This window comes from Penicillium longicatenatum, assembly GCF_028827895.1.
Source record: "Penicillium longicatenatum strain IBT 33135 chromosome Unknown contig_7_segment0_segment0, whole genome shotgun sequence".
Taxonomy (NCBI): Eukaryota; Fungi; Ascomycota; class Eurotiomycetes; order Eurotiales; family Aspergillaceae; genus Penicillium; species Penicillium longicatenatum.
In genome coordinates this window covers 1,241,950-1,262,135 of record NW_026643124.1, presented here as the reverse complement: position 1 = coordinate 1,262,135, position 20,186 = coordinate 1,241,950, and the positions used below count along the sequence as shown (strand labels likewise).

Genomic DNA, 20,186 nt, shown 5'->3' with positions numbered 1-20,186 from the left:
ATAAATACTCTTCATTGCGGCCGGATTTCCAAGCTTTATCCGCCTCGGAGGTTCTCCAAGCTTGTACGGAGAGAAGACCGAATATCGCGACCCACTGTGAATCGCGTCGAATTAGACAAAGAACGTGTAGAAAGCAGTCAATTCCACAAATTGGTGCGGAAAATCCTGGATGCTACAATTTGCCCCGATATTCCAAATATTTTCAAATTCATTTTCGTTGCCAGACCCCTGACTTTTCACATACTAGGAAGTCGCACTGCTTGGGTGCAAATAACTCCCGTATATATTAGAAAATCTACTAACCATACTCGCAATGGCGGTGATTGCAGCTCTATTGACAAGTGCAAGGAAAACGCGGTTCGCGATCTACGTCAAGATAAACATATATGTCGGCCTAGCCCCAATGTCCACTAAAAGGTATACCCAGGAATGAAGGGCCCCGTGTGCGTATGGTCATCAACATGACATTTCTGACTATTGCCAGCAGCATGGAAGGGCCCATATGAATGAATCGCTGCTCGGTGCAAGAGGCCGGTCATAGAACGAATAGGTTGAGGGGAAAGGCTGTCAAACAGGCGAGTGCTGTTAGCAAGACGGTTTCAATACGGAAGGGAAAAAGAAGTCATTGTTTGGGAAAGTCTGACACAATGCTGCCTAATCATGAAGATCCAGGTTCGATAATTTTTTATCGCCAGCTTAGCAGCGTGGAAAATTGTCGTTTCCTGGTATCCATCAAAGTATCATCATCACCGATATCAGCCACGGTTATCCACTCTGCATATGCTCGCCCATATTCGTTGAGTCAGGGTCGTTATCAAAGATCTAAGGTTGGAGGAAGTTTAAGAGGAAGGTGGCAGCAACAGTCATGATGGGCTCGATAATGAAAAGCCACCACCAAGCCTGGAGGCTCACCCAAACTTCGGAGATTCTTCACAATACCGGGCAGCGGCAATAAGCTCCCAAATATGTTTGCAATAGCCAGACCTGTAGAAAATGCAGCGAACTGGTGCGAGAGCTCTCAGTGAGGGTGCTATGCTGCCGAGAGGTAAGTAGCCCCAAGAGAAATGGAACTTCCGCAAATTCAAGCAGGAAGCGAATAGCTAGAAGACTGCGAATTCTCTTCGTCCCCAAATCGAAGGGCATATACATGTGAGGATAAGATTGCGTTAATGGGTGACCAATGAAAAAAGACGATGTGGTAGCACATAATTCATTTTCTTTCAGGCCCAAGCCGGTATTGAGACCTCCTATTTGGAGGCTCTGGATGTGTAAGAATACTAGATAGTTGTCAGGGATATATATGCTTTGCGAGAAAGTACCTCCAGTTAGGTTAGCTCATGAGGAACAAGTAGCAATGGATTTGAGGGGTCGAAGAATCATTCTTTCGTATTAATCTGTCGTTGAACTCTGCATGCCATCCGTGTGTTGGCTGAGAGAAATCCCTCGGATCACCCCCAAGCCTGTGTGGCATCTGTATCATAAACGGGTTTGACATGTTTGTCATTTCTAGAGACATTCCATAATATCTGTTATGTTTTTGCATGTCTGGGTGAGACTGGATGGTCTGTGTTGAACACAATTCGCAATTCTGAGTACCTGACTATGTGAACCGATAGACAAGCCTTTGTCAATGGGTTTAATGAAGCTCGGAGAGAAATGCGACCCCAGGACTAAGTACCGGGGGAATTGAGGACTCGGTTTACTTTTGGAAAGATACCGGAAAATGTAAGAGGCCTCTATGGGATTATGATATCCATATCCATGGTTTAGACACACTTAAGGACTTCATGGTAATTTTTCTGACGTGATGAACACAATGAAGTTATTACCTAAGCAGATCCACATTGTTGAGTTAGTTACATTTCCCTTTCGCTTTCATTTGACCATCTGTTATACGAAGACCTTTGCTGGTTCAATTCCCCTCCCTTTCTCTCTGTTGCTATCTTCTTTTTTTTCTATCCTGTCTTCTTTCTTTCTGTCTTCTTTTCTTTTCTTTACTTTTTTTTTCCTATAAAAAGGATTCATAAATATCAAGTAATGGTATTGCTTGATGATATCTAGGACTCCATAGAATAGAATTTGCCCACGTCAACACCGGCTTATCTTCATTTCCCCGTGACCTAATTTTTGTTTTTTCTTAACATTCAGGGCGCTAGAGGCGCCTATGAAAAGCTAACTCTAGATAGGGCGTCGAATATTCTTCATGCTTGATTCAAGGTCGACGCAAGCGGCTTGGCAATATCGTCTCAAGCCAAGAGAGCATTCGGTGCTTGTTTATCTCAAAATACGTTTTGAATTAGGTGCTCCGGAATGAAGCTCTCCTTCGACCGGCCATAACAAAGGGTCAATTATGATCTACCACCTCCTTCTACCGCCACGTTTCAACTTCATTCCTTCACGTTTCCCGTCAGATTCATACCTATCCATCACCTATGTATAGTGTTAGGAGCCGTCGAGTGGGAAGGTGGGCCCCGCGTATTGTCATTTTGACTGTACGGGGGAATTACCGCTTACCACAGTTTCCCCCCAGATCCCGGCCAACACTTTCCTCTCAAATTATGCCGGATTTCGTCTCCACATTTCCTCCACAATACAGAAATGTACCGCAAGGGTCACCAAGGGCGAGGCAAGTGGACCCCGCGCACGCTAATATGACCTCCAGGATGTATGAACTCGTGATCCCTTATTTCTTTTTCTCCTACCGTCAGCTACATACCTGGACTCTCAAAAATATGCTGTTGGTAATTGACCCGCATCTAGATCGTTACTGGGCAAAGGAGGCGAGGCCCGTTCAGAACTCCACCAAAGGGACTAGTATTTTAAGACCTTGTGATGCAATGCTGTGCCTGGGAAATTTCTGTTCATCAGCTGCCAAACCAAAAAAGGGGCGGTGACCGTAGGAAATCATTCATAAGCTGCAAACAGGTCGCCCTGGATTTGATTCAATTATCTTCAATCCATCTCAATTCAATTCTTTCACAACTCAATGGCACCCCTCAAGCTCAACAGCGAAAACCTGTCTCAGATTGCGGCCGCAGGTGAGGTCAAAGTCCCAAATTATCCACGCGGTCGTGCCGTCAAGGAAGGAATTGTTCATGTTGGGGTTGGGGGCTTTCACCGAGCTCACCTTGCGGTCTATGTCGATCAATTGATGCAGAATGGCCTGAAAGACTACGCAATCTGCGGCGTTGGCCTGCAACCCTTTGATGCTGCCATGCGCGACGTTCTAGAATCGCAAGATTATCTCTACACAGTCATCGAGCGCTCAGCAAAGGGAAATGTGGCCCGCGTTGTGGGAAGCATCAATTCTTACTTGTTTGCGCCCGATAATTCTGAGGCTGTTATTGCCAAGATGGCCCACCCCGATACCCATATTGTGTCTCTTACAATCACCGAAAGCGGTTATTATTATAATGAGAACACCCATGAGCTACAAAATGATCACCCGGATATTGTTTACGACCTCAACCCAGCCAATTCTCCGCGTACCACTTTCGGTTACCTCTACGCCGCTCTGGCGCGACGCCACGCGCAAGGGCTTAAGCCATTCACTGTTATGTCATGCGATAATATGCAAAAAAATGGATCTATCACACGCCATATGGTTGAATCTTTTGCGCGTCTGCGGGGGGACCCCATAGTCGCTAAATGGATTGCGGAGCAAGGCGCCTTCCCCAACGCCATGGTCGACCGTATTACCCCACAGACCAACGCATCTGACAAATCAGACCTCGCAGAAAATTTCGGAATTGAAGATGCATGGCCTGTCATCACTGAACCTTTTACACAATGGGTTATTGAAGATAAGTTCTCTGATGGTCGCCCACCCTTCGAGCAGGTGAAGGTCGGAATCCAGATTGTCAAAGGTGTCCATGAGGTTGAGCAATTCGAGAAACACAAACTTCGCCTTCTTAATGGCGGCCACTCGGCAATTGGTTATGCAGGTCAGCTGGCCGGTTTCAAATACGTCCACGAAGTCATGGAGAACCCGGTATACCGTCGCTTTGTGTGGCAGACAATGCAGGAAGTCAAGCCCCTCTTGCCTGTGATCCCGGGTGTCGACATCGATGCTTACTGCACTACCCTTATTGAGCGCTTCTCCAACCCAGCTATCATGGACCAGCTTCCCCGCCTTTGCTTAAACGCCTCTGGAAAGATCCCACAGTTCATTATGCCGTCCATTGCTGAAGCCATTTGGGTTGCTGGACCTTTCCGCCACTTGTGCTTTGTTGTCGCTGCTTGGTTCCGTTACATCAATGGAGTAGACGACAGCGGTGAAAAGTTTGAAGTCGTGGATCCGATGCGCGAGGAACTACAAGCTCGCGCAGGTAGCAGCAATCCAATCGATGTCCTCAAGATCGACAACCTTTTTGGCGATGACTTGCGCACCGACAAGAGGTTCCTCGAGGAAGTCACCACTGCCATGGATCTGATTACCCAGGACGGCATCATGAACACGCTCCCAAAATACATTGACTGAAGTAAAATTGGTTATCGCGACGGTTTGAATCCCTGCGCTGGCGGAAAAAGTTACACTTATATTAAGTAGCGTTGTGTAATTTCTTTGCATGCTCCTTATATGATATGAAGCACGACATAGAGATAGATGATGAGCGACATCTAATAATTGACTTAATCAAACAATGGAATTTCTGACTCGATGATGTGGCTTGGTAAAAAGAGGACTCGTCATATGCTGGGCATGGCCACGCGGTTCATTTTAGCCGGGGTGGAAATGCCTCCCGATGATGCTAGTCTAAAGTAGGTATACCGTGCGAAACAAACATACGTGCATTCAATTTAGTGGCGTAGTGCGCAAAAGTACTGATGCAGATTGCTTCCATAACGATATCATCATCGGCACCGGACAATCCCTTGCCGGTGGAGGGCTACATAAGTAGGGGGTATCTTTTAAGTTAGCGTTTTACGGTTAACTCATGTAGACTGTATAGTTATAATCTGATCATCGGTTTAGTAGTAACTTTGAAATCTGTCTCATCGCAGATTCACAGTACGTAGGAAATCCTTAGTCAAATTGCCATGCTTAAGAATAGATGGGTCCTTGATATCCGAGGTCGCAGACTGCTATGTCTTGTTCCTTGACAAAGCCTTTTGAGTGTGTACTTTATGCCCGGTTGCTGAATAATAGGCGTGGAGATCACACTGCCAGTAACAGAATGCTTGCCCAAGAGATCAAATGAAGTACACGTACAGCAAAGGCAAAATAATTATGGAATTTGTCTTATTAGAAACATACTGAAGTATTGAGATTATGGTCATCATATAGCACCATTGTGCTTTGGATGTGTCCACTCACCGGAGTCCAGTTAATGATAGCTAATAATTAGCCACCATCAGCCCAGAATTTTCTAAAAAAGAGGCCAGCTAATCTGCACTAGTAGCCTGATCATTTCTCAAGTGGGTGTGGTATTCCTCAGGAAACCACACGTTTATTTGGTAGGAGTAGGTGGAGAAGAAGGAGTAAGGTGCGCTAAGCTTAAACTGGTACGAAACCGCCAACTGATCAGATGAGCTACATTCTGTCATGAAGTCGTCACTACCACCATTTGAATATAAATTTTGTGCCTGATCAGCTGGGTGCCAGCTTTTCTGTATTGTTTAATCTAGATGCCCACACAAACCAACGTCAAGTCCTTAATCCCGATCTATGAATTCTAGATTTTGACTAACGTTGCTGAAACTCACTAAGAAATGGATCCACAAAGCCAGGCCAGACGCCGTAAGGCTGTCAAGCACCTCTATCGAAAATTCGGGTTATCTCAGCCCTGGTATTACTCCTCTGGTGACCTCCAAAGCCTCGGAATTCAAGCCCTCCAAATTGACGTCACGGGTGATGGTACTCTGAAGTTTGACCCATGTTTCTTTCGTCCTTACCCCGAAAAGGCCCTCCAAGTCTATCCACCAGACTTTGTGCAAATGGCTGATATATCCCCGCCTCAAACCCTTACCTCGCTGACCTCCCGCCCTGAAGTTACTTCCATGATACAGATAGAAGAGGAAACAGGGGTTAAAAATGAGGCTGCAAGGGCTACTTATAACTCAGCCAAGAAGCTTCTTGGGCCGGATGAGTGGCATGACCATGCCAGAGAAACATACTCATTCATTCAAAGCCATTTAAATTGTGCTCGAATCGGACTAACGGGTTCATTGGCGTATTCACAAAACCTACGAGGATTGTCATAAAAGCCTACCTAACCCACATGCCATTTTTATACTTACCTCGGATGTTCCGGCAAGCAATGCCAAGAACTGCCTTACTCTACATAAAATGCAAGCTATCCTAGGCATCATGGTCATCCGGACAACCCATAGGCCATTCCGTAGCCACCCCCTTCACCCAGTTAGTAACGAAACTTCGCATTACAGTTAAGGCTCCAGTGACCGATATACATCCTATAGCTCTTGGTTCGTTCCCATACAGGGGAAAAGCACGGAAGAATAATTCAGGCGTCTTTACATGGAGAACATTTCATCCTGCAAAGTTCCCCACTATGGAGCTTCGCAGACGATAACAAAGCACCAGTTGAACTTTCCATTCGCTATCAGATAAGCCAGCTAGTCGAATTGGCTCGATGGGAGAAGCCAAATCCTGCTATTGATTCTCTAGTGAGCCCTATAGCTTCTTTGCAACTCAAATAACTATGACAACCATGCATTGATACACTATCTAGTCAAAAGTATTTCTCTAGATCAGGTTTTGGGCCGACCCCGTCAATTTTTACAAGAAATTCTTTATTAACCAAGAACAACAGTTTTCAGAACAGGGTCAGCCATCATCCAAGCTATCTTATTGACCCTTCCCAATCCCAGTCTGGTTGAGACTCCTGTTACAATATCACGCTTCACAAGCATAATTGAGTAAAGGGGGAATTCGCCAACGTCGTATTTCTCTTGATCAAGGCCAAAATATTGAGCCTCGGAGAGCAGAATGAATTCATGTTGGCCTCTATAAATCCATTCTGGTCCACTGCTATCGAGAAGAATGGTACCAACCCACTGCAACTCTGAGTCTGTGATGGATAGTCGTAGCGGTCGCTGGTCGGAGGTTTCTGGAGGATCAAACGAATTGAGTCTTTCTAAATCACCGTTTTGAAGGACGTAGTCGCCAAGTTGAAATGTGTCAACACAACTTGTGAGAAAGACGAGATGAGGGGTTTTGCTGCTTGATAGATAAGAAAGCTGCCGGGGCTCCAGATCAGATATTAGAATTGGTCGATCAAATCTTTTGTGGTCGCTTTGATGACCGGCGTAGTAGGGTGTTGCCTCCCACTCTAGAGGGACACCCTGTTTGAGCGGAACCCCCCACCCATGGTCACCCACGCGCTTCACCTCTCGTTGAGACTCATCGCAAATGTGCCATCGCAGTAATGGCTGAATGCCTTCTTCGCCAGATTCTGTCTTTTCGGCAGACCTTACATTCCCAGCATTATCTCTTTCTACTGCCATTGGCTTATTGTAGGTGACTTGGCCTTCCCAGCCTGCCCAGGACCAAGAAGGGAACCCTTCGCGCCTCTTTAGTTGCCTCGTCGCTCTCCACAGCAAAGCAATGTCTAGTAGAGATTCGGGCAGACCACAGATGAACTCGGATTTGAAACTTCGTTGAAAGATGTGAAGCAGACCTTCCATAGCTCTGATAGCATCCGAATTGTACGTGGTCTGGCGTGATGTGTAGTTTTCAACCGCTTTCGCGTACTCGGCAAAGGTTCCCGAACGAACAACCCGTGTTCTGCCGTGCCTATCGATCTTCAAGCTTCCGTCAACCCAGTGTCTATCAATATCAACCCCGAAGTACTGAGGCTTTAAAGATAACCATTCCAGAGGGTCAGTGTTGTATCCACAGTCCCCGTTGTGCATATCCTCTCTGCAAATCATTTGCCGACAGTGCCACACAACCTCATCTCCGGAAAAAATGAGAAACCGTTTGGACAAGAGCTTTTCTTGGAAGGTCCATGCCCTTGAATTCCAGATTGTCTTCGTCAGATCTTGAGTACAAGGAAAGGGTGCAATGATATGCGTCCCATTTTTTATTTCAACCGACTCTTGTGCGATCTTACGTGGCAAACTAGTATTCTCGGAAGGATACCACTTCCTCTGAATTCCACGGAGCCCAACATTGGCATCTGCACCTTGAGCTGCAACAATAGTGAGCACGGCACTTCCGTAGACTCGATCCATGGTTGCAATCTGCTCCCGAGCCTCCGATGTATTATCCTGCAATATACACTATGAAAAAAAATTAAGATCTAGCCGCGAACTTCAATCGAGGATATCATTTCGGGCTTTAAACACTTACCAGAGTGTCGACCCATAGAAAATTCTCACCAATAGCTCTGACAAGTTCCATTGCGTCCACAATAGTTCGTGGGAGAGAATCAAGAAATCTTCTAAGACCTTGAAGTTGCATCATTTCCTCTTTGTTGGCATAATTGAGTCTGACGGTGTTGGATTGCCCCCATACATAGGATAGAGCCAGAAACCGATGGTTCGCAGGATTACGAACCTCAACAAGGCGAAGGTTGTGGACGTCAATGAGTCGCAAAAATCGAGGCCGCTGCATAATGATTCCCCAGTCGTGCTTTTTGCACCGGTCTCCATGATGCATTTCACAGTGAATGAGCCACTGTCTCATGGTGGAAGGGTCGATCCAATTTTTGTCAAGAATTCTGCCATATGATAGACCTGTCATAGTATTGAGAATCTGATCTGTTGCTGGATTAGTGACGCGGAGACGGAACCGACTCAGTATCTGTGGATCTCCCCCTGGACGGTTTCCAAACCCGACAAGGCTCGCGAATACCAAACCTGGAAACTCAGGATGCTTTCTCGTCATTATAGAAATTTCAAGAGCACAGCTTAGGGGGTATTTCGTCGCCGCCTCCCTACCCTCTTTCAGTCCATCTCCATAAGTGCTTCTACTCAATTCTCGTCTCTTGGTGTTTTGAAGGGGTTTTAAGGATCCAGTAGCAGCAACCCTGACAGCTGCGGACAATGTATGTATTATCTCTGGTCTGCGTATTACATCCCAAAGGATGTCTCGCGCGGGACCAAGCATATGTGTGGCACCAGCATGACGGTATTCGCTCCTCCCAAATGGCCAGTTCTTATCCGTAAATTTCCAGCCCTGCTGGACCCACTGGCTCATAGAGGTTCCTTGAAGTTTTTCCTGGAGATATGGTGCAACTTCGGGGTGTTTGAAAGGGTCAAATTCAGGGCGAACAAGCATAGAGAGTAATAGTTGACACATTCGACACCAATCTGCATGGAAAATGATTCGAGACAATGGTGTTGCCCAGTGCACCTCATTCTCATCCGCCTCTCCCAGGGGATTCCCATCGCACTTCTCCACAGGAAGCGAGCGGCACTTGGAGCACAGGTCTTTCCGCCCGAGTGATTTACGAAACAAATCATCAACGTCATCCTTGGTTTCAGCGAAGGCTGTGGGGGGGTCTGATTTTGCTGACGATATCTTTAAAGGCATTCCTTACGTTTTCGTTTGCCTGTGGAAAACCCGGGGGTAAGGTGACAACTGGAATACCGAATACTCGAGGCGGATTCTCCGAAATCGTTTCAGTTGCTGGGACGCGGGGCCTTTCTGGCAAAGGTGGCCGCTCCTCTGGGGTGGAATCAGGCAGTATAGTCTCAGACCCTGGGCCAACAAATGCAGTTCGTGGGGATTTTTCTGCCTGCGTATTCTGAGGATCGTGGATTGGAGATGCCTTAAGATTCTTGGGCTTTGGTGGTACTTTTGGCCGACTTGAGGAAGTCATTATGTTGAGTATTTAAGCTCACTTCTTCAGTTTCAAAAGTTCCTAGTGTATTCGAAGTGCAAGAGGGTGACTCAGGAGGAGGTGGCTCTGATTTTCAATGCAATGTTAAGATATCAACAAACTATGGGGGCCAAGAGCCATTCTTCCCCGCCCCATTAGTTAGTTAGCCTCATCACTGAGTCATCAGCCCCGCCAGCCCCACAGCAATGATCCTCTCTTCTTGTAATTGGTTTGCAATATCTAGATCCTATGTCCAGGGCATTCCGGTAAAAGGGTTGCTGCAGTGTAGCGTACATTCAAGATATTGTTGTGGGGTCAATTGACCCTCCGTTGTGTAGGTCAGCGCTTCTCTCTTCTTCCCTTCTTCTTCTCCCCGACAACCAATTACCTCCCAACGCAACGACTGAACCTAGAATAATAGAGTACTTTTAACGACATACTGCACGCGATTTACTTCCACAATTGATTGCAAATGGATTGAAATATAAAGATGATAATCTAAAATGTAAGTTCTATCTATATCGATCTGTCTAAATCGCTTTTCGCCAAATTTCGCCACTCATCTATAGAATCAATAACCTTCTAAAGGCAGAAAAAAGGAAAAATGAAAAGAAATGCCGCTGCAGCTTTCGATGAATAAAAGACACATCAAGGGGGCTCTGTTTCAACATGAACGGAAAGAGTAAAATTTTGTGTGAAGTGATCATGTTCTTCGTGCTTACTCCGCCTTCTTAGAAGCCTTGGTTCGAAGCTTCATCAAGGCAAAGACCAAGACGTATCCGCTGATAGCATAGATGCAACAGATTCCGGCATCTCTCCAACCGTAGTAGTAGGCGTTGATGTTGAGGGTCTTCAAATAGTCACTTCCAGCCGAATATTCACAGACCTGGCACTGGGAAGTTGCCTCCGGATTGATCAAGTTGATGGCAGATCCGGCTCCAGCCATGTAACCAGCCAGGTAATCCTTGCAAGTTCCGTTGGGCGGGTCGAAGTAAGCAAATTCAGAGGTCTTGCATTCCACCTTCGCATCCCAAATACCGAAGGTGAACATACCACCCACAACATAGTTGAAGGGGTTCAGATAGTAGAACCAATACTTCCAAAACACGTTTAGCTCTGGCTGGGGAACAAAGGCACCACAGAACAACACCAAGCTGTTGACAATGAGGGGGTTTACCAAGGCTGCAAAGGTAGCGTTTGGTGCGTATGCCGCGATGAATTGCCCAATGCCGGTATAGATAAACTCATATATCAACATGATGAAGAATGTTGCTCCGACGTTCTTGGATGCAGTTGGCAAGTTGGTCTGGTAGTACCAGCAGACAAAGTATGAGACAGCACACAGGCAGAGATAGGGGAACTCGGACACAATGAGACCCGTAACAAAGGCTTTCCAAGAATACATTCTTGATTTCTTTTCACGAGCGTCGTAGATGTCTCGGCGTTGAATGAAAAGAGGCTGGAGCTGGTTGATGACACCGGGTGCAACAAAGGTGAAGTTGAAGATGGTAAACATTTTCAATTGAAGCGCACCAACCGAATCTCCAAGTTGCCAGAATGAGAAACCGTTGAGCAAGGCAGAGATGATATGCAACTCCAGCTTGTTGTTCACATATTTCGTGTTTCTGAGCAGAGATACACTCATACGCTTTGTGACAAGTCTGATTTGAGTCCAAAGCGAAGTAGCGAACTCATTACCGTCATCCAAGGTTGCTGGCGGCTTTGCGGCAGCGTCGGCAACGATATGATCAAGCTCAACCATAGCAGCCGCATTTTCGGCCGAGTCTACCCAAATTTGGTGCCAATCCTTATCCTTCACGTCTTCAATGCCACCAGTGACCACATCGATCATATGCTCCGCAGGGTTACTGCGCACTGGGCAGGGTGCTCCATATTGCGCAAAGTAATTCTTGACCGTGCAGGCGTTATCGCCAATGTCTCCGAAGTACACCATCTTACCTCCTTTAGCAAGTAGAAGCAATGTATCAAATTGAGCAAATAATTGAGCGGAAGGTTGGTGAATGGTGACCAAGATTGCCTGACCAGCATCGGCCAACCGGCGCAAAAATCTGACCGTGTTATAAGCCGATTGACCATCAAGGCCGGACGTGGGCTCGTCCAAGAAGATAAGAATACTAGGCTTGGACACAAGCTCGACACCAATTGTGACGCGCTTTCGTTGCTCGACGCTAAGCCCTTCGCCAACAGTTCCGATCAATGTGTCTGCAAGATCGTGAAGCTCCAACAAATCGATGATAGTGTCGACATAGGCTAGCTTTTCTTCCTTAGGAACATGTTCGGGTTGACGGAGAAGAGCAGAAAATTCAAGCGCTTCCCTGACTGTAGCGTATCCTTCGTGGACATCAAGTTGTTCGCAGTATCCTGCCATTCTCTGGAAGGACATCGGAAGCTCACGGCCATCCACTAGGACAGTGCCTTGAATTGTGCCTTCTGTCTTTCTCTGCGCTAGGACATCCAATAATGTTGTCTTGCCAGCTCCAGATGATCCCATTAAAGCGCCAAGCATTCCGGGCTTGACCCATCCGTAGATATTGTCCAAAAGAACACGGTCTCCAGAAGGTGTCTTAACGGTATACACAAGGTTTTTCCATGTAAACACCGACGTATTTCGCATAAGACTGGTTTGGTTCTGAGCATCATCGGCGGGAATAGGGGCGTTGACTTGGTGCTGCTTGTTGTCGGACGAAATAGCTTCCTCGTCCTTGGCACGTTTGAAATGCTTCATTTTCTCGCGTGGAATCAGAAGCGAGCTGCTGCCTGCACTTCCAGCCTTCCACATACATGTTGATACAATCGCAATGGTGACAAAGAATGCCCACCACCCCCATACAACTCCAAAGTTGCGCCAGAGCTGAGAGTGCTTGTAGTGAAGAGCTGCAAGGTAGTTGTCTCCAGTCACATATGTGGCACCTTTCTCTGCTCCCTTAACACCGGCGCAAGACTGGTAGGTGGAGTCGTCGTAGCCAGCGCCGTGCGGGATCAGACTTTGCCCAACACACGGCATGTTTGTATCGTGGAATTCGTTTGTAAGTCCTGCTTGAAAAGCGTAGGCCAATGGATTGGCGTAATAAAGTTCGACAAACCAGTGTTTCATGTCAGGTTTCGGGATCATGTAGCCGGTATACATGACCAAGCCCTTCATCATGACGCCAGACACCTTAGAAGCCACCTCCAAATTACTGCAAGCAGCACCAATAGATCGGAACAATGCATTCACACACTGTATTTTTTAGTTAGCTTTGTCTCAAATATATATCAAAGTCGCTTTCCCTAACATAGGCGCACTGGGAGCTCGATTGAACTTACCAAGGTTATAGCAATAAGAATGATCCAAAAGGTAAAGAAGGCAGCAGCAGTTGCTTTCAGGCCAACCATCCAGTATAAAACAACAGAAAAGATGGTACATTGAAAGAGAACCACTGGTAACTCCGCAGTCAGGATTGCTATAGCGTATGCTGCCGGGTGATAGTAGCCGAAGGATTTGTGTTTGGTCAGAACGGGCCGCCCCTTAAAAGAGCCTGTCACTTCGGCCATCGCCATCGTGACCTGGTATACATGCGCAAAAAAGACCGCACCACCTTTGGTGAAGATACCGGCGGAGGTAGCTGGTGAGTCATAGAAACATGACCCGACAATCAGAGCCATAGCGAGGGACACGAATTGTCGAATCATGAAGGTGGATTTTTCTCCCCAGATAATTTGGTATTGGCGGGTAATGCATGCCTTAAGCTGGTGGTTGAAGGAGGTGGTTAAGGGGCTGCCCTTGGGTAGTGAGGTGCTCTTCTCAAATGCTACCGAGTCTTTGAACGCATTTGTCCGTTCTTGAGCCAGCGGTGTAGAAGGATAGTCATACTCAATCGTAGACTTCTGGTAGATATCGGACTTCTGGTATATTCCAAGGAGCTCATCTGCGTTTGTAGGAAATGTGCCCTCATAACCAGGTAGAATCTTCCGCTCAGTTGGCACTGTAACACCGGTAAGATAGTCAGCCACATTGGCACCATCGGTGAATCCGAAGCCTAGTTCTTCCATGAAGGGCTTCGCCGAGGAAGCTGGGCCATAGAAGATCTGTTTCCCCTCATCCAGCACGAGGACTTTGTCGAAGAGATCGAAGATACCATTTCCCGCTTGGTAGAGCGTCACAATGGTAGTGAGACCCAGAATGTCGGTCATTGCACGCAAGGCTTTCGCCCACTCGAGCGCAGTAGATGCGTCCAGGCCTCGAGTACTGTTATCCCAGCAGAATGTCGATCCCCTGGTCGCCATACACTCGATAATCGAAACACGCTTTCGCTCTCCGCCGGACACACCACGCACAAACTCATTTCCGACCTTGGTGCCTTCCGTGTGCGAGATTTTCATAGATTCCATGAGGAATCGCTTGAAATCATTTGCCCAGTCTGCTGGAGCAGCCCCTTCGGGACGATGGAAGGGCGTCTTCAAGCGGGTAGCGAAATCCATAGTTTGTCCGACAGTGAGTGTAGGGAAAAAGATCTCCTCCTCACTGTTCATCACAATTTGACTTTTGTACGGGATGGCTTCCTCGGGTGTCATGGTACCGAATTTCACATCGCCTGAGACTGAACGATAGCCTGCCCTTCGGTTCGAGAGGACGTTCAACAATGTCGTACAACCAGAGCCCGGTCTTCCCAGCACCAGCAGCATTTCTCCTGGCTTCACACAGCCATGGCTGTCTTGCAAAATGGATCGAACTGAGGGTTTCTTTCGGAGGTCGCGCGCCAGCTGGTAGAGGTTGAATTGGGAGAAGAAGTTTTCATTGACGGAGGCTTCTGCTGAAAGGACGTCGACGGTCAAGTTATGCCAGGTGATGCCGAGTTCACGCTTGCTGTAGCCCGCGGCCAGATCTCGTTTTTGCATGGCCATGACTTCGCCGGCAAGGCCCCAATTGGCAGGCTGTTTTGCTGGGTATTCGGCACCACGAAGAACATCGGACAGGGTTTCATGGCTTTCGGCTTCGCGAACGTAGGTTGTTTTCTCAACCGACTCGGTTGCCGTGTCCTCCTCCATGTTTGTTTGAACCAGGCTGGTTCGAAGCTAAGCCAATGGAAGTTATATTTCAAATTTAACAAAAGAAAAATGTTATAAGGAATGAGAGGAGAGAGTTGAAGATATACAAATAAGATCAAAAGAATGTTCTGGAACGAGCTCAAATGAGATTTTCAAGGCTGGGCGCCCTCCTATATAGGTACAGTACATTGCAATAATGGATCCATGGATTTTGACGGTGTGTAAAGAATCAGCGGAGTCAATATCTAGCGCATTTTGCATAATCTTGAAATAAAGGTACATAAAACGAGCAGCTCGGATACACGGCCTGTAAGCCAATGAAATGTGGGGAAGGGTGGGTTGAATGCATAAGTACTTGTCCAATGCTTATGACACTCCAATCGAACATAAGGGGTTTTGGCAGATGCTTAACTGCCGATCCGGATCTACCCGGTCCACGGAAACCCCGATTATACGCGGCACTTGGATGCCCACGGACAAATAGCTGGTTTCCGCCTTAGAGTGAGCCTTTTTTTTTTCGTTCCGCTTTCCGACTTTGTGGGAAGACTTGCCGTGTTCATTTAATACAGCAAAATTGCAACAATCCATCAACTCTCGCCTTCTGTCTACATTCTCGCCACTGATGTCAAATCTGAGCCAATTCAGAGACTCTCCATATTCCAAGGCTCTCGCCCCCGAAGACATGAGTCTAAAGGTGCCATACAAAGGAATTAGGTAGAGGGATTATCTCAAATCTAGAGGCAGCAAAAGCAAAAGTGGGCTTTTCATTGGTTAAGATCGCCGGGATCCTGATTTCTCACAGCATGCGTGGGTACTAGCAGTCAGCCTGTGAAAGTCTCCGATATTTGATGGAATCTCTGACTCTCAAGCCAATGGCGTCTAATAGATAATCTAGTATGGAGCTCTGCGGACTAATCATGCACTTTCCAAAAATCGATATGTCCGTGGATGTACATAGCCAAGTCTAGAAGCCGGCCCGCTAAGATCAAGAGTGGAGCCTGCATAAATATTAATGAATATATATCCATCTTGTGCATCGCCTGCCAAGATCCTATGCAATGAGGCATTAGATATACATTTTAATACAAAGTTCAACTATGGAGAAAGGGGAACACTGCCGTCCACCAAAAACCCCCTTCAGAAATTTATTGGTCACCTATTTCGAGCCAAGGAACCTAGAGCCCCCTAACCGCACAAAGTCGAACTTCCGTCTTCTGGTTAGAGTGTTGAATAATTAACATTAAATTGGCCTTGCCCAAGCCTGGGAGTAGGTATGATTTGAGAGTCAAAAAGCCATCCCAATCATTCATTTCCTTTGGGTTCGTCTAGTATCGAATAAACTGACTGAATCTTTATCTACTATACCACTACATCTATTCACAGGCACGGTACAAGCTATGGCAGCGCGTATGTCAAGATCACCATCTGATGACTCGCACTTTGAGATTGTTCGCAAGCGTGTGGGCAAGGCCTGCGATCGCTGTCGGATGAAGAAGTCCAAGGTATGTGACATCGGGTATCAGATAGCGCATTAATATTCATGTAACTAACATGATAAGTGTGACACAGCCACGCCATGCTCACGCTGCCGATCGGATAATGCCATTTGCGTGTTCGGCGGGAACAACAAAGCTGCCGAAAAAGAGTATCCTCACGGGTGAGCGAACCTTTAGCCATAGTATCAACTACCAAGATATCATACTAACCCGCCATCGCTCCCAGATATGCTGAGAAGCTCGAACAACAACAAGCCTGGCTAGTCAATGGTCTCCAAGAACTCTACCGTCGCATAAATGAAGGTGAAGGGTGGCCTGGTGAGCATCTGAAGCTCAAGCCCAACGGCCAGCCTCTCATCCACGACATTCTTAAACGCCTTGGCGCCCTGGATCTCGTTATTGGTCAGCGTTTTGAAGAGAATACAAAATTAATACAGAGAAGACTATGGCGCAGGGACACCCAGTGCCACGCATCGGCCGATGACAGCTTTACGGACATGCAGTCGCCTGTTCTCCACCCATATCTCTCCTCCGACGTCTCCTCTCAGCACAGCGAGCCCTATAGCCTGTCCAAGCGAATCCCTATGCCAGACACATCACAAGGCATTGCTTCATCAATACAGGGCGACGTGAGTCCGGTCACTCATCAGCATGAGCCAAAGAAGTGGCAAGGTAGTAGCGAATGTGCTTTCAATCTCTTCGATGAGCTGAATATGATGCCCACCCCTGACTATTCCAATCTGGTCTTCGATGAACGTATTCCACCATCTATTTTCAGTTATCAGCTGCCAATGGATTGCATCGTGCCAAATGAATATGAAGACCTTTATCAGCTCGGCGGAACAGACTAGGCAAACATCAACTCTACCCAAAAACTTCATTTGATATAATTCAAACTTTGTTATTGACAGTCTCTGACCAATACACAGTACAGGGTGGCATATAGGTACCAAGGCTCGTTTTAAAAGTAGAAATATGCCTGAAGGATTGATTGTCAGGATAATGGGAACTCTATCAGGTGTAACACATGTGTGAAGAATACAGTGTACGAGTCCCTTCTATAGTGTGTCAATTACATAAGACCATAGAGTGTTGAGAATAAGGTATTCAATCCGCTCAGCCGTGTTTGAGCCACACGTCAAATGACCATGCTGGCTAAATGTTTGGTCTACCCTGGTGAGGAAGAGGGCGGTCGCCTGACTAAGGGCGAGAAGGATGAGCGCGCAATAGATGGGCTGAGATCTATCTGAGAATCATCTAGGTCGCGTCATCGCCTGTTCTGTTACTGTACGAACAGCTGCATACATATATAAATATTAGCTCGAATGCCTCTGCCAAGCTTGCCCAGAGTCAACTCCATGTTCCAGTGATAGATTATACTTGAGACGTATTTCGACCAGTAATTGATGAATGCCTAAAACGCCATAAGCCAAAAGTAGCAATGTTTGTCTGTATATTTTTTAAACTTCGACCGTGAATCTAGCTGATTCCTGCATCACAAGCGGGATCGCCTGCATTTCACTATCCCCAACCCGCTCATGGTGCCTTTTTGGCCCGATCAGGGTCTGCAGAAGGCGCCCTCCAGCACTTTGGCGCCTCAACACCTCCTCCTTTGATCCAGTTCGATACCATGAGATTTGGCTCATTTTACTCCCTAACTCTACCCGATATGTCGACCCCACATTAAGAGACGTAACGTGGGAAAATGCCGCGGCAACAACATATTCGTCCTTAGCGCTCCATTCAGCTTTAAGAGTTGATTCACCGTCAGCCGTTGTATCGTCTTCTGCTGGAGATTGCTGCCTAACCCAGAATTCACTCCACCCTCGGACGGAGGTCTAGGACAGGGCCTCATGGTATGCGTCACTCGGTAAGGCACCCCAGGCTCTAGAGTGACGAAATATCTCTCGTACTGGGGATCGATCGGGATGCCAGACTGGTCGCCAAAAGTATAATGATTCCTTAGGGTTATCCGCTCTACGCGGGTTCCGGTGTCACTGTCGATGATGTCGATGCCAGTTCCGTAGAGGGCATTACCGTTAGGGTCGAGGAGGGTGTCGAAGGTCAGGATGGTGAGAGGCTTGTTAGGCACATTTCCACGTTCAGGAAGAGTCTCCTCGAGAGTGAGTGTAAATGGCTCTGTAGAGTCGTGTTTATGGAGCGTGGTTGATGAGGTCGACACTTTGATATTGATCTGAGTTGGTGGCGGAGATGGAGTTCCTCCAAAGACATTTTGAAATATGCTCGCCATAAATAGGAATTATTGCTTCGCAAGGTCTGGTATAATGAGTCCAGGGTGGTAGATAGAATAATCAGTTTGATGGGGACCTACATTTGCCGTTCCTAGTTGTGTCTATTTGTATAAATTCTCAATAATAGCCCGCCATATATATGTTGATCAAGGCAGGTGGCGAATGCAGGCAGACACTTTATTGGCAGGCAACCAGAGCTAATTTTCCTGTCTCGCTTGGCCTTTCTATCGAAGCGTTGGCAACGTGTGATTAGAAAGGCAGGGAAGAAAGAAGGACAATACGCCCTTTTTATAGGTGTCAGAAAGTTACGTCATCACATATTAAATAGAATTGTATAATCTTTCACTGAGACGAGGCCAGACACAGAGTACTGTGTATGCTATCTAGCTTTTCATATATGGTCTTCTTGAGATGGTCCTCGGCCCAACACATGTCCACGGCGTTCCTTGTCAATTGGACCATTTCACTCTGACTGAATCCGCCATATGTATACACCTTTTGCAGATTGCCATCAATCCATACGTCGTGCATGAGTGTAGGATCGTCACTATTTATGCAAAACTTCACTCCTTTCTCCCACAACCTTCGAATCTTAGGAAACAAAATCTCGGTTGCCGTCCTGCGATGGTATGCATGTGGGCACAGAGTTAGACCAATGTTTCTATCTAAAAGACCTCTCCACAGCTCCTCCTTATCTTCAGCATCAAGCCCATGGTCGATCCGCTCTGCCCCCCGGCCATCGCATACCTGGAATATCGCCTCGGTCATGTGAGAATGCGTATCTTTTTGTCCAAAGTCACAATGCATGGTAACATGCAAGCCATCCGCACGAGCGAGGCGGAAACCTTCCTCAAAAAGACTTGGCGGCCTCTCAAATGCATTGCTGGCTAATCCAACGGCGTGGAACAAACCCTTGCCACCCTCGACTGTTCCCGCTGCCCAGGGCCTCGCTTCGGCATAGGCCTTCAACCCCTCCTCCACGGGCTCGTCGCGCAAAAAACACATTATCCACCGTGAATGCACACCAAGGTTTGCCGCGGCATCATGTTGGGCCCGGAGATATCCATCTAGGACCGCAGCGGCTGGAACCCCGCGACGAGTATGCGCCTGGATATCAAAGAAGGGCTCGGCATAGAGCACATTCATCGTAGCGCAACGAGAGAGATATGCCATGGCAAGGTCATAGAAGTCTTCTTCGGTGCGCAACACTTCGCATCCAGCAAAATAGGCTTCAAGAAACGTTGGGATCCCGGGTTGACGTCCGTTGATCTCGGGGCGATGATTCAATGTAACGGCGTATGACGCCTTGAGATCTTCCAACGTAGTATACTGAAGAGCAATTCCGTTACGGTGTGCTAATTCCCAACGCAGTGATGGTGTGAGAGTGCCTTCGATGTGAATGTGAAGCTCAACCTTGGGGAGGCTCGCTATAAAAGGGCTGATGGAGAGACCATTCATGGTGAAAGAGCGTATTCTTCAAAATCATAGAATCAGCATTGGTATAATTGGTATAACAACGGGTGATTTGGGTGTTGAATAAGCAATTAAACAGATTAGTTGGTGAGGTTCAACTGTCAGCTCCAGAAAAGATAAACAAATTT

The 20,186-nt window shown here is 47.0% G+C and overlaps 7 protein-coding genes across 7 annotated transcripts; 3 read left to right on the top strand and 4 right to left on the bottom strand.

The window, feature by feature from the left end:
• Positions 1-2,986: 2,986 nt before the first annotated feature.
• N7484_010724 (mannitol dehydrogenase family protein) lies at positions 2,987-4,480 on the top strand (the record flags this gene model as incomplete). The annotated part of the gene is made up of 1 exon (XM_057121111.1): positions 2,987-4,480. One exon carries the CDS (start codon positions 2,987-2,989, stop codon positions 4,478-4,480), a length of 1,494 nt encoding a protein of 497 aa, XP_056966865.1.
• Positions 4,481-5,712: 1,232 nt separating this feature from the next.
• On the top strand, positions 5,713-6,627 carry N7484_010723 (uncharacterized protein; the record flags this gene model as incomplete). Its single annotated transcript, XM_057121110.1, is given in 3 exon segments — positions 5,713-6,197; positions 6,208-6,361; positions 6,421-6,627. Coding segments are annotated over 3 exon segments (846 nt in total), but the record flags the coding sequence as incomplete, so codon positions are not given.
• A 181-nt stretch (positions 6,628-6,808) lies between these two features.
• N7484_010722 (HET domain-containing protein) lies at positions 6,809-9,788 on the bottom strand (the record flags this gene model as incomplete). Its single annotated transcript, XM_057121109.1, is given in 4 exon segments — positions 6,809-6,832; positions 6,853-8,244; positions 8,315-9,487; positions 9,507-9,788. 4 exon segments carry the CDS (start codon positions 9,786-9,788, stop codon positions 6,809-6,811), a joined length of 2,871 nt encoding a protein of 956 aa, XP_056966863.1.
• Positions 9,789-10,506: 718 nt separating this feature from the next.
• Positions 10,507-14,864, bottom strand: N7484_010721 (CDR ABC transporter; the record flags this gene model as incomplete). Its single annotated transcript, XM_057121108.1, has 2 exons — positions 10,507-13,029; positions 13,116-14,864. Coding segments are annotated over 2 exons (4,272 nt in total), but the record flags the coding sequence as incomplete, so codon positions are not given.
• Positions 14,865-16,234: 1,370 nt separating this feature from the next.
• Positions 16,235-17,184, top strand: N7484_010720 (Zn(II)2Cys6 transcription factor domain-containing protein; the record flags this gene model as incomplete). The annotated part of the gene is made up of 3 exons (XM_057121107.1): positions 16,235-16,339; positions 16,397-16,494; positions 16,560-17,184. The coding sequence occupies 3 exons, from the start codon at positions 16,235-16,237 to the stop codon at positions 17,182-17,184; spliced, it is 828 nt and encodes a 275-aa protein (XP_056966861.1).
• Positions 17,185-17,793: 609 nt separating this feature from the next.
• Positions 17,794-18,584, bottom strand: N7484_010719 (uncharacterized protein; the record flags this gene model as incomplete). The annotated part of the gene is made up of 2 exons (XM_057121106.1): positions 17,794-18,171; positions 18,213-18,584. 2 exons carry the CDS (start codon positions 18,582-18,584, stop codon positions 17,794-17,796), a joined length of 750 nt encoding a protein of 249 aa, XP_056966860.1.
• A 343-nt stretch (positions 18,585-18,927) lies between these two features.
• N7484_010718 (adenosine deaminase family protein) lies at positions 18,928-20,043 on the bottom strand (the record flags this gene model as incomplete). The annotated part of the gene is made up of 1 exon (XM_057121105.1): positions 18,928-20,043. The coding sequence occupies one exon, from the start codon at positions 20,041-20,043 to the stop codon at positions 18,928-18,930; it is 1,116 nt and encodes a 371-aa protein (XP_056966859.1).
• Positions 20,044-20,186: the final 143 nt, after the last annotated feature.